Here is a 13757-nt window from a genome sequence, read left to right on the forward strand (position 1 = left end):
CTAGCAAACAACTTCCATGGAACCCAGGCCTCAGAGCTATATATGTGTCCATGGATTGCATAGCTCACTTAGTTTGTCATTAAATTCATGTCCACAGTGTTTTAATTGCAGAAACAAATAAAATCAAAACTATTACTTGTACTTTTTTTCTTCGGATTATTGTCAACTTTATAGCCTGTAAAACCAAGGAGTGAACAACTTGATAACAGAGATAGAAAACACTACAATGCAATAAGTTACTTAGGAAAAAAATTGCTTGAATCTCTCGGAACAAACAGAGAAATAATTTGGTTTCGACAATCACACTTGGTTAACATCAGTTTGTTAGACTACATGTACGGTAGCCATTAGCCAAACATATTTGCTACATCACAATCGGGGTAATGGTCAATCAAGTTAAGAGAGTGAGAAACTGAAGTCTAAATGACTTGAGAATTGGTTCACATAATATACTACTACAAGTTTACAAGTGCTCAAGCCTTCAAATATAACATAAATCTCAACTACAAGAAAATGAAGAGAAAGAACTACCCACCATATATAAAGCAAAAGTGTAGAATTCATCAAAAGAAAAGGCAAGAAAACAACTCACCTGACAAGCTTTGTTTCTCTGCTCGAAAACTCAGCATTTTGAAATTTGTTAAGTAATAATTCAAAATGGTGAACACTCCTAGCATCCATATCTTGATCTTCGAAAAAGGAACAATCTCTGATTGTTCCTACACGGACTGATGAAACATCCACCACTTTAAGAAAATCCAAGTGTGCTTTTTTAACACGCAAGAACATGATGTTAGGGCAATCAAGTGAGTAAGGTTCGGGTGAGTCATTTATGGGTACTTTCATCGTAGACTCTGATAAGAGATCAAGAGAAAACGTCTCAATGCTTGGAGTAGTAAAATGCACCTTTCGTAATATAAAAGGATTTGTTATAGACAGTTCTTGTAAACATGGGCATCCATTAATCATAAATTGAAAATTTTCATCATTTAAAGCAACACGGTCAAGCACCAATGTTCTCAATGATCCCATGTACACAATACGCAGTAGCTAGATCACCAATTCTGCAAGCTCAAGCACAACAACACATTGACAACGAAAAACTAGAGGTGGCAAGTAAAATAAACCATATTTCCACATAGAATGAACCTTCAACACCTTAGTTTTTTTTTTTTCTTAAACCGAATTTAATCCATTTCATCAACTTATCCTGTGAAACCCCATATACAAAATTTAATTCAAGCATGTTAATAATGAGATTTTTATGATATTTGATCACAATGTTGATCAATCTTTCCTCATTGCAAGATAACCTAAGAGTAGGAGTCAAAGTCCAAAGACCACCAAATCTGCGAATTAGAACAGTTCTTATAGCATCTCTAATTTGTAGAAAAGATAGTATGTGAACAAGTACATCATTTGGCAATTCGCTTAATCTATCTCTGATACCATCATCTTTATCGCAAAGCCTTTGCTTCTTCGACCTAGTTTTCATGATATTTTAGATTTCAATCTACAAGAAATTCAATTAGAAAAATGGGTTACTAGAAATTCAATTAGAATCGCCCTGAAATTATGATCAATTTCACTAAAATTAGATAAAAAGAATTGTATGACTTACTTAATTCGAGTACCTAGTAATTAGTAGTTGCAGGGGTTGGAGAAGAAATTGGAAGAGTTCATCCGAAATTCTGCAAACCCTTCTTAATTCCACGGCTCACAAAATGGGGGGCGGGAAAGGGTGAGATTAGTAAGATATACGAGTTATTTGAACGGGTTACGAGTTACGAATTACGAGTAGACGTACGACCTAAATTAAGTGTGTTTTCTTCCACTTATTGGACCTGAAATTATTTTAACTCATTTCATCTAGAACTTATTGGAATTTATTAAATTATATTGAATTTATTAAAACTTATTGGACTTTATTAAAACTTATTGAACCTGATTAAACCTTTTTATTAGGCCTGATTAAAACTTAATGGAACTTATTGGACCATATATAACTTATTGGAATTTTTATTAGATTTTATTGAACTTATTATACTTTATTGAACTTATTTAAGTTGGGTAATTCTTATCTGAACTTATTTCTTCTGAACTGAATTAATTTTTCCTGAATTAAACTTATCTGAATTTATTTAAACTAATCTGAAATTAACTGAACTTATTAAAACTTATTTTAGTTATAATGTGACCTTGAGTAACCCTTATTATAACTTATTTTTCCTGAACTAAACTTATCTGAACTTATTTTTTCCGAATTGAACTTATTAGACTTGAAATAACGAAAACAAAGTGAACAAAACAGGCCCTAAGTGCATCACTTATCCTACTTTCAGTTTTTATTATGTCTGTGTCACGTTTTTTTATTAAGTGTATCACTTTTTTTTGTCGTCCTTAATTATATATCTCTCATCACATAGTCCACACGCGATTTTCTTACTCTCTCCGTCTTATGTATTGTTTGGTTGACATAGGAATTAATTTCCTATAAACATTTGTATTTTATGGGAATTAAATCCCACATTAAATTTCCTAGGAATCAAGTAAACTTATTTGATTGTTATATATATTTGATTGTTATTGAGATGCGAAGGGGGAGCTTGGTAATTTAATTCCCATATATTGTGAGAATTGAAAATTCCCACAATTTTACATTTCCTACATTCTCACTTTTTATGGTCCTACCAAACAACCCCTATTTTCAAATTTTATGGGAATTTTCAATTCCTGCATTTTGTATGTGCAACCAAACAACACCTCAGAATTACCGACATGCTTGACTTTTTATATCAACTTTGACTATTTTTTATTGCTATACTAGGTTAGTTCCCGTGCTATGCACGATAATTTTCAATAACCATTATTAAACTACGATTATAATTAGTTTTTTTTATAAACATTTTAAATATATAGTTGACAAATTTTGATTATAGTAAATGATTACAAAAGATATGTTAGATATAAAATGATGTAGAATGATTAAAATTATGGTAATAACTTTTTTATAGCTATATAAATATTTGTGTTAAACATATGTCAAATCTTTTTTTATTTTAAGTAATTATATTGTATAAGATTAGGAAATTATTTTTGTATAAGATTTGTTTCTTTACTTGAATTTCATTAAAAAAAAAATAGAAAATAAAAAAATACAACTAAGGACACACCAGAAGATGACACGTGTCATTAGTGGTGTGTCTTTTAGTATATTGTTATTGATCTTTAACGTAAAAAATTAATTTTCAAAATTATATATTGAGACAATTACAATAAATACTACTAGTAACATGAATGTAGTTTATATTTATGTATAAATTATAACATTGAATGGTCATTGATTAAAGTGGATTAAGTGAATAAGGTAAAAAGTCAAAATGGGACACTTGATAAAATGAAAAAAGTATCTACATTCACTAAGTACAAGGATTTCATATAGTTTTTGCAAAAGTATAGAGACTAGAGAATACTACTGCCTCTGTGTTTTTTTTAAGTACATCAATTTAACTTTTGTACTATTTATATGCCACTTTAATTTGATAAATGTTTATGCTATATAAGGAGTACAACAATAGAATTCAAAACAGTCTACTCTAATCTCCATGTATAATTTTTGTATATCAACTTTTTATAATTTATATCTATTACTAATTAAAAATATTATAGTAATGGTTAAAGCTTTGCGTTGACAAATATAGGATGGAAATGTTAATTAGAATGGGATTCCGTACCTAAGAAGTTCATCTACTATCACAGTACGCTAGATTACTGAACAGTTTTTTAAAAAAAATGTTGTCCGAAAATCAAAACCCTAAAAAATGGCGGTACACCTGGGAAGCTCAATCTCACATCCCTCTTCTCAAACTCTTCATCTTCTCCCCAGAAATTAATCCAATTACTCATTGCATTGATCTCAATGTCGATTTAAAGTTCGAAAAATCACTTGTCATCTTAACTTGGAACCATCATAAATCCCCAAATCCAGTCTCTGTATTCGTTCCGCTACCTAGGGTTTTAGTGGACCTCGATAATCCTCTCAATTTCAGTGCTCTTGAAGATCACATTCAAGTTAAGATTCCTCTTCTTCTTTCTGTTGATCATCCAATTGTTTCCAGTTTTATTTCTGAACTTAGTTCTGGAGATGAATTTGGCGCGTTTTCTTCATCCGACGGTTTCCTTGAGCCGCTTTCCATGGATTCTGGTCCGATAATTTATTCATTTTTTTGAATTTTCTTGTTTTAAAGTTATATTTTGTTTGTTTCTAGCTTTAATTTTGTGTATTGTTGTTATGTTGGAGTAGATTTCAAGGCATTGTCGTCCAAAGGAGATGTGGACTTCTACTGCAGAAAATGTGCGTTTAAGCTGACTAACCGTTCTGTAAGGTAGTATTTTTTTTTCTTTTTAGTTGAATCTATATTATCGGATAGTGTGTGTAAGTTGTCTGTGAAAAGGATTTGTTTGTGGTTGATTGCTCGAATTTTGTCATAATGTCGTGTTATTGTTATATTGTTCATGGTAATTACAATGCTGTTGTGAATTGGTTCTCTTACAAACAATTCGATGTATGTTCAACTGCTGATTGCATTTACTGTGAGTTGAAAAGCAAAATGTAGTGTGTTACTAAGGATCAAACTATAAATGAAAGATGAAATACGTGTGAAGTTGTTTAAACCTCGCGGTAATTGAAAATGATATGCATTGATCATCAATTGTTGTGGAGTACGGACTAATGAGTTCTGATGTGATGTTATAAGCCAATGAAAAATTTAGCTGTGTTCTGATCTTCTGTGCAGATTAAGGCTATAAGCATTCTGTCCCTTTGTATTTTGTGAGTCATACTATCTGTTTCTAGGTTTCTTAGCTGCAACTCTTTTTTAAATGTCTATGAGTGATTTAGCTAATCACTATCATTATGATTTTTATTTATTTTTTTTTTAATTTTTTTTTTTTGATAAATATCAGTGTATTATTTGAGGGCTATGTTTCAGTATTCCCTCTATATGACATCTCTAGGCCTTTCACTTTTATGCTTGAGCTCTATATGAATAATAATCTCTTTGAGTTTGCAATTATCTGCAAATACATGCTGCTCTCTGTTGTTAATTTGGCTCAACTATGTGAAATTCATTACATTTGGCTTATGTGAGTATAGGTGTTTGGTGGACCTGCCTTCTGTTAACTGGACTGATGTAGCTGACAATTGGTTTGGGACTTGCTGCTGCTCATTTGGAGGGATCAGTGAGAAGCTTGTGGATAAATATGTCAAATCCTATAGGTGTGCTGAGGGCACATGCCTATTAACTGCTGCATCTGTCATTCTTTGCAAGGATGATATTTCAGGATTTAATTCTCCAAAGGCAGATATAATTAGAAGTGGTGAGAATAAGGGGTGGGGTGACATTGCTGTTAATTCTATTACCGATGTTGGCGCTAGTATATCGGTTGAAAGTCCCTTATTGTATGATTCTTCTGCAAAACTTGGCTCAGAGCACATCTCTACAGATATGAACAGAGAATCCTCAGAATTTTGTGAAGACCAAGAAGAGAAGCCATCTTGTGCTCCTGCAAGGGTTGATTCTGCTACTGATGCTGAGGCAGCACACTGCGGTTGTGAACATGATACTTTAGAGTCTTCTAAGTACGAACCTGCTAGTGGTCCTGCTGCTCTTGAAGCTGACCAGAAATCATACCTCAATTGCTATCTCGGAAATGCTTTTTTATTCAGATTAGATGGCCTTTCAAAAGATATCGACTGGATTGATTTCGCATGTCCTCAATGCTGTTGTACACTGGGTGCATATCCTTGCAGTGATGGTTCTAAACCACTAGATGGTGGCATTCGACTTCTTAAATGTAATATCTCAATTTTTTCACCTTCAGAGTTATCAGCTGACTTATTCAGGTAATTGGTGAAACTTTCTGCTGATTTTCCTTCCCTATTTATGTTTCCTTGCATTGGTAAGGTTTTCATCTGAAATTTGCATTGATTACTTGGCTCTTGTGGACAGTAAGTACACATTGGAGAGAATGTTCACTTGCCAACTCCTGGAAAGTGCTAAAGATGAATTGTCCTTCCGCTCTGTGGTTAAGGATCTGAAGACAAAATCTTCCATGATGCAAATAGTTCTACTTAATCCAAATTCATGGTGCTGTTCTGGTTGTTGCTCAGAAGGTACTGCAGAACCATTCGTAAAAATCAATCTGCACCCTGTTGTGAAGGTGCTTTTTTCCCATTGCTGTGACAATCCTATCTCCAAACCCAGGTCAGTTTACCTACTTGAAACATTACCCTTGCCAGATTATTATTTTTGAGAGTTTAATCCAAGGAGCTTAAATTAGTTAGTTCTATTATCTGTTAAATGATTTAAGGCTGCAAACAAATCGAACATAAGTGTTTAAGCTTAAGTGAATTGGATAAAATTGTTAGTGAGTTTATTGCTTTAGATTTATGACCAAACTTGTTTGCTAGCTGTCCGCAAGTGTTGGTTTGTTTGCATACCTTCATATATTCGTGTGTGTTCATCGTCAAATTAGTTTTCTAAATTTAATTCACTTCTACTATAATTTCCCCTTTGCACTACAATATTGCACAAGAAAGAATGTGCCTTTGCATTAACCAGTTAAACTCAGAAAGGATTGTGTTTAATTTTATTTTTGCAGAATGGATCAAGAATGGGAAACAAAAAACCTAGTTGATGAGATCTATATGTTGAAACATGTCATTAAGGAGCTTGTAAAGTCCATCGAGAAGGCAACAGGCAACTTTCCTCCATCTTTTAGCTCCTCTCCTGGTTTTCTATTGTCTTCTGTGCTTAGATAATCTTCATATGGCTAGGTATATTGTTTTGCTGGGTAGTTCTGAATTTTTGTTCTAGTTGATGACACCTGGCTAACAATCAATTAGGGTTCTATCAAAGTTAAGTACTGCAACAAGTTGTGAACTCCATCATTTGGCTATTGCTTAGTATGCTCACATCATTAATTATATTGGTCACAAAAATTCCAAGATTTCTTTGAGTAGGTGTAAATTTGGGTTATTAAATTCACTCATCTGATCGATACCATTATGATAGCTCGGCTTATTATTGCTTTATTGTTAAGTTTTGCATCTTTTAGTCTGTAGGTGCCTTATCCTTAATGAATTTTTTTTTTTTTTTTTTTTTTTTTTTTCGGTTGAAGTTGGAATTTATAGTTTTACCATATGTGTTGTGGTTTAAGAATATGGGTGAAGATACCACTTTACTTAAAATCTTATAGTAGAATACCTTAGGATTGTCTTTAGCTATGTTTATAGACTTATAGTAGAAGTCCTTGGGATTGTCCTTGGTTAGGGAAGATTTGTAGGTGCTATTGCTTGGATTTTCAACAAATCATGTGGTTTCACAAAGTTTCAAACTAGTAGGCTATGACATTCTTAAAGCTTTTGAAATACTTGCAAGATTTATCAATGATCAAACAGCATGCATTTTTCAAAACCCAAGTAAGATAAACTTCAAAATTCACAATAATATTAGCTAGGACGATCTCAAGGTCTCCCACATGTTAGGATCAAGAAACATGTTTTTTTTTGTTTTTTTTTTTTTTCCTTTTTTTCTCACGTTGTAAATTCACGACACACATACAGCGAATTTTAGTTCTCATCAGTTGTTGAATAGTAAAGGTATAAAAATAAGAGTTGGATTAGTAAAAACCTAATTTTAATGTAATCAAAGAAAGATCAGCATCCTTGAATTTAGAAAGAACGGATTTTTGTAGAATGGATCTAGGATGGGAATAAAAAAACTGAGTTAGTGAGAATGTGTGATATGTGAGCCATGCGATTAAAAGCTTGTAAGTTTATCCTCATTTGGGTCTTTCTTGTCCTCCATCTCCTTGCTAGGAAATTTAAGCTAGTTAATGACTAATATAGCATGGATTATTTGAGTTAGTTAATGACTAATCAATTATGGTTCCAAACTATAGCTCTGAGTTAATTGTCGTACTATCTAATTGTCAATAGGTTAAATGAATTTTATGAGTCAATTGATTTTGTGAATTCCAGCATTTGGCAATTGCTTTTCATTGTGTTAGTATGAGCAATTTGACTGTAAGATGTACTTCCACCTTTTGTTTCTTAATGTTTCTTTTACGCTTTTTCAACTATATTATCTGTACTCGTATATTAAAAAAGCTATTGAAAGTGAAATTTGAATCTCCAGTTTTGGGACCTTATATATATATATATATATTTTTTTTTTTTATTACAGTTTAAGATTACTAGCGATGTTTAAAAAAAGTTCAGAAAATAGAGGTGCTGATACATAATGCATTACATATTTCAGATTTCTACATGGAAAAAGAAACAACATTAAAGATAACAGAGGTGTTTAAGCAGTACAAAGATGTGAGTGAGTTAAATTATTTAGTGGCCACCAGGTAGTTTATCCTTGATCTTTTCCATAATTCCTTTCTTCTCTGGCTGCCCGTAGCCACTGTGGCCATGTGGATCAATTCCAGTAGTTGCTGTTGAGCCATATTCATCTTTCTTTCGCCCACCGCCTGGTAGTTTATCCTTGATCTTCTCCTTCAGCCCCTTCTTCTTCCTTCTCCCACCTTGTCCGTCATCCTCAGACTGCGATTTTCATTAATACGTTAGTATTTCGTAAAAGTACTTGTAAACAACACAATATAAGTTGCAGAAGTTAAGTGAACAACTTACAGAGCTAGAGCTGGAACTCCCAGAGCGGTGGAGCATACCAGTAAGACCACTTTCATGTTGTTTTTGATGTTGTAGTTGGCTACCACCCATATCAACAACACCAGTATCGTAGCTGCCACCGTGGGTTCTGGTGCCCATTCCTGTTTCACCGGTTCCAGTTCTAGTTCCAGCGCCCAATCCCATGTCATAGCGTGCTCCAGTTCCTGTGTCATACCTGTCACCTTGATAGGCAGTTCCCGTACCAGTGCCAACTCCTGGCGCTCCATAGCCAGGATCATAACCAGGAACTCCAGCATCTGTACCACCTGCATACTTGTCTGCTCCTATTGCCCCTATATCATATGCACCCATGGTACTTGCAGAGTACTGATTCTGAACCGGATACTCATCGGTTTGGCGAACCGGGTTTCCGTATTCATCGGTTTGGTGAACCGGTTTCCCATACTCATCCCTTAACCTATCCATCTTCTACCCCGAAATATTTATCCCTTTCTTTTCTCTCTTTCTTTTAGCAAGCTTAGTTTGCAATAGATTTGTGTTATTCACTTGGGTGCTTGATGAAGACAAAGCTCCTGAAAGGCTATATATGGTTTGGAGGGAGGCACTTGGGTGTTTGAATAATGAATGCTTCACGTGCATGACATGCCGAGTAATACTTTCGATCATCTGTGATGCTGACACATAGGCTGCTAAGGTGTTTCTGTCTCCATGACGTGGTGACACGTAAGACAGTCTCCTTTGAGTCGATGGTTGATCATAAACTAGTAATCTAAGCTCATCCTTTCTAATTTCGAATTCGACTGATATCCATGTGTCAATAAGATACGTACATACAGTACCACCTTATGCTGTGTTGCTGTCTGGTAATCTAGTGCGGTGCCTCAAGCTAATAGAAGGAATTTATGACTCCTTATGAGGTGTTTCTTTAGCTTCAAAAATCTATTACTCTCATCATACCTTTTCTTGTCATTTGGTAAATTACTTTCATTAACGTGAAATGTAACCCAAGTTCAACCAAGGACATGATGCGATTAACATGATCTTTATTAGTACTGAATACGAAGTACATTCATTAACATAAATATAATTACTAATTCTAATTATGTAGTTAGTATGGTCTCTATTGTCCAATTTTATTTCATTGAGTGTATTCATTAAATAGTTCATGTCATTGGTTGTATTTAGTGATTAAGGTCTTGTAGTTTAATTTATCAACCAATGGTTGTAGTTACACCATAACTCATGCTAATGACTAATGTATAATTATGCCTAATTTATACGTTAACAGATGTTTGGAACCCTTGTCCCTTCATTTATATTGTCCTTAAAAATTTGTGTAGAAGCCTTATGGACGTATTAGTGTTAAAAGACATTGATAACCACATTAATCCCGATTCTCTCCGCATCATTCTACTGAATGAAATTTCTATTGATTGATTAATTAATTTTCTTTATTTATATGTGATTGTAACTGTCTAATTGATCCATATTGAATACTTCAAGGTGAAGAGAATGCGGCCTTAGTGTGCATATGATAAATAGTATAGCTTGCGATTACTTATCAAGTGTAGCACAACACATATTAACATTGATATCTACACTTCAGAGTTATACGGTTTTTGTCCTTTTGGAGAACGTTTTGGGTGAACATTTGCAAGTTGTGTAACTTATTTTTCGAAGATCATTTTATTGTGTGATTAAAATTGCTTTTGAAATCAAATTGAACAAGCATTAATTTACTTTGTATCTTAGTATGTATTGATTAATTTACTTTGTATCTTAGTATGTATTGGTACTGTCTCTACAAAATGAAGTGATGGTCACCAAGGGTCATATCCTAGCAAAAATTACTTGTTCTTGATGATCAGTTGAACACGGGTAACACCACCAAGTCCTGCACAAACTTCCTCAGATTTACATTACATAAGAGTGAACATTACAAAGGATTTTTTTTCATAAATACGTCGTTCGTGAATTGTAATATGTAGGAAAATTAATTAATACAAGCTCCAATATGAGTTACACTTGAAAACACTTGAATCTTGACATTTGAAAACACTTGTTCTTGACATTTAACAACAATATGAGTAACTAATCACTTTTATCACTCATATCATAAACAGAATTTTACACCTCAAAATATAATAGAAAATTAGAAACCATACATTATCGTAGAAAAAGTTTACAACATAAAGAAAACTAATTTCCTAAAAACAAAGGACCAAACCACACACCCACATTTAATCCCACTCCTAAATGTATAAGCCTTGCAACAAAAAAAGAGGCTTCGTACTGCTCACACTGTTTATTGTTCACTTGTAAATTTGAAAGACTAAAAAAAAGCAGAAACCAAATCTATTGCTGATATTACTGATGATAAACACATTATTGTTTCCTTATTTTATCATCCTCGGCGTTGCCCTGCTCTTTGTTTATCTCCTCCGGTGTCGTTGCCACCGTGATTCCTTCCTCTTTCACCGGCACCGATACTTTGGGCCCACTCATCCATCTGATCTCCTATATCCTGACCTTCCAGACCTCCAACACTTTCAATTACCACTGTTTCGCTTTGCATCACAGGATTTCCACCTCCACCTCTCTCTCTTCCCATTCCATGAGTCCGCTCACCCATACCGGTATCAAAGCCTTCGCCGACACCACCACCACTCTTTCCGAAACCACCTGTGTCGAAACCACCACTGGTACCGTACGTGCCAGATAAACCGGTGGTGTGGGGGACATGGACTCCAGCATGGTACCCTGTAGCAGTAGGTCCCATGCTGCCTGCAGTCCCGTAAGTGTAACCTGTGCCAGTGCCAGTGCCCACATCATCAGCAGCAGGGCGACGTAGCTGCTGCTGCTGCCCCATGTCCTCGGAGCCGTATTCATTACCGTATCCAGTAGGATCGTAGCCAGGAGCACCAGCAGTAGTCCTGGATGCTCCGGTAGAGCCAGGTGCTCCTAATGGATCACGTGCACCATATGCGCCTGTAGTTCCCGGAGCTCCCAAGCCACCACCTTGGCCAGTGTTTCCTGTGTGTCGTTCAGTTTGACGACCTGCCATATTTTTATCAGAGTAAAATTTGATGGATGTTTATTTTGTAAGTTTAAGTTGGATAATAGTGTATGTAAAAGTGGATAAGTTTGTAGCATAAGTAGATGATGTAATGTGTATATATACAGTTTATGAGATGAATGTTGGTTTACGTATACATTCGGTGAGAAGAGTGATAAAGACATAACAATTTCATAGAAAGTGGACACGCAGTTGTAAGGTTGATGCGTGGCTGAATGTTGGGAGATGTTAGTTGACACTATGCAGCTTAGCTTGTTTATAAGATTGGATCAAGATTCTGTGATAAGCTTGCTAAGTCAGAGTTACAAGACTACTAGAGAACGTTTTGTTTCTCAATTATCGGGTGAGGTTCCTTGTGAATTGTTAATTGTTTTCGGGTAAATCTAGAGTTTATTGTATCCAAAATAATTTATAGGCGTTAAAGTTCTAAGAAATTACTACTTGTATCTAAATGGCATGCTTCCATTGGTGCAATTGACCAATAACTTATCCATAAGTAGTAACTTTTTTTTTTTTTTTTTGACAGGCAGTAGTAACTTAAATTGTAAAATTTCCCAAAAAAAATAAAATAAAAATAAATGTAAAAACAAAATTTATCATATGACTAATGACTTGGCTCTTTGGGTTTTCAGTAATTATTAGGTTCAAAATTAGAGGAAAATATGTGTAACCAAACTACCAAAGATTTTATGATCTTCCTGTAATAAAAACAAATATTCTAATCTTATTATTGAATATTCTGCATTTTGGTAGAAGTATTCTGAAACGGAGCTAGTAATGAAAATGTTGTTGAGAAAAGCAAAGCTAACACTTTGGTTCATGTGCTTATTTTGATTCTGTAAATCAGTTGTGCACGTAAAAAAAGTGGATCAACCATTTATATAAAAGAATGGTTGTGATTAAATCAAGTTTATAGCATATACCTAGGGGTGGGACTTTTCAAACCGAACCGTGAAACCGCCCGTTACCGAACCGAACCATCACGGACCGATCCGTTTATAAACCGATAAATATAAACCGAAAACCGAACTGAACCGCTCAATATCAAACCGAAACCGAATTGAACCGTTCAATGTCAACTCGTTACGGACCGTAAACCGATAACAAACCAAACTGCGCAAATCCGAACCGAAACGAAACCGAACCGAATGGTTTATAAACCCGTTAATGACCCGAACCGTTTATAAACCGAAACCGTTTAAACCGAAAAAAAAACCGTTTAAACCGAACCGTTTGTAACCCGCTAACCGTTTAAATCGACCCGTTTATGAACCGAAACCGTTTAAACCGCACGTATAAACCGAACCGTTATAATCCGCTAACCGTCTAAACTGAACTGCCATAACCCGTTAAACCGTTAAAATCGAACTGTTTTCGAATCGCAACCTGTTTAAACTGATCCGATTACAAACTGCTTAACTCAAATTGAATTATTTACAACCTAAATGGCTAAATAGTAAATACAATTAATGTTAATAAATGTAGATCTAATCAAACGGCTTAGGTTTATACAAAGGTTTATATCACCTAGATCTAGGCCAACGGCATTATTAATATCGTTTTAGATTACTTATTTATTTTAATTACAAGATATATCATTTGTATCATTTTCATTCCAGTAATAATGCTAGTCCACCCAAATTATCTTCATTGTTCCTTGATATTCATGATCATCCAATAACACTCAAAGCCTCAAAGGTAACATAAGATTGGAGATGTATGAGATTGCGTTACACAAGTGGCATAAGCATTAGAATATTACTGTACTAGTCAATAAGGCGTACAATCATTCACATTATCACTTTATAAAACTTTCTTTTACAAGTATTTTGTAAAGGGGAGGACTAAAATGTTTATAAAACACATTTTTTTAGCTTTTCTTATATTAAACCAGATATTAAGTAAAAGAATTTTAATAAATACGGAGGCATCCCAAATCTGTAGCCACAATTATTTCATAACATTACCACAAATCCAGCA

At 34.4% G+C, this 13757-nt stretch overlaps 3 protein-coding genes across 3 annotated transcripts; 1 reads left to right on the forward strand and 2 right to left on the reverse strand.

Annotated features, from left to right (window-relative positions):
- The first annotated feature begins 3737 nt into the window (after positions 1-3737).
- Positions 3738-7103, forward strand: LOC110685842. The gene is made up of 5 exons (XM_021862375.1): positions 3738-4204; positions 4304-4385; positions 5156-5905; positions 6012-6266; positions 6664-7103. Exons 1-5 carry the CDS (start codon positions 3793-3795, stop codon positions 6821-6823), a joined length of 1659 nt encoding a protein of 552 aa, XP_021718067.1. The 5' UTR covers positions 3738-3792; the 3' UTR covers positions 6824-7103.
- Positions 7104-8282: 1179 nt separating this feature from the next.
- Positions 8283-9299, reverse strand: LOC110685607 (dehydrin DHN1-like). The gene is made up of 2 exons (XM_021862155.1): positions 8702-9299; positions 8283-8614 (listed from the first exon to the last, which is right to left on the reverse strand). Exons 1-2 carry the CDS (start codon positions 9164-9166, stop codon positions 8405-8407), a joined length of 675 nt encoding a protein of 224 aa, XP_021717847.1. The 5' UTR covers positions 9167-9299; the 3' UTR covers positions 8283-8404.
- Positions 9300-10749: 1450 nt separating this feature from the next.
- On the reverse strand, positions 10750-11906 carry LOC110685843 (glycine-rich cell wall structural protein 1.8-like). Its single transcript, XM_021862376.1, has one exon. It carries the CDS (start codon positions 11763-11765, stop codon positions 11106-11108), a length of 660 nt encoding a protein of 219 aa, XP_021718068.1. The 5' UTR covers positions 11766-11906; the 3' UTR covers positions 10750-11105.
- Between the last annotated feature and the right edge of the window lie 1851 nt (positions 11907-13757).

The sequence above is a fragment of the Chenopodium quinoa genome, unplaced genomic scaffold (genome assembly GCF_001683475.1).
Source record: "Chenopodium quinoa cultivar QQ74 unplaced genomic scaffold, ASM168347v1, whole genome shotgun sequence".
In the NCBI taxonomy this organism is placed as follows: domain Eukaryota; kingdom Viridiplantae; phylum Streptophyta; class Magnoliopsida; order Caryophyllales; family Amaranthaceae; genus Chenopodium; species Chenopodium quinoa.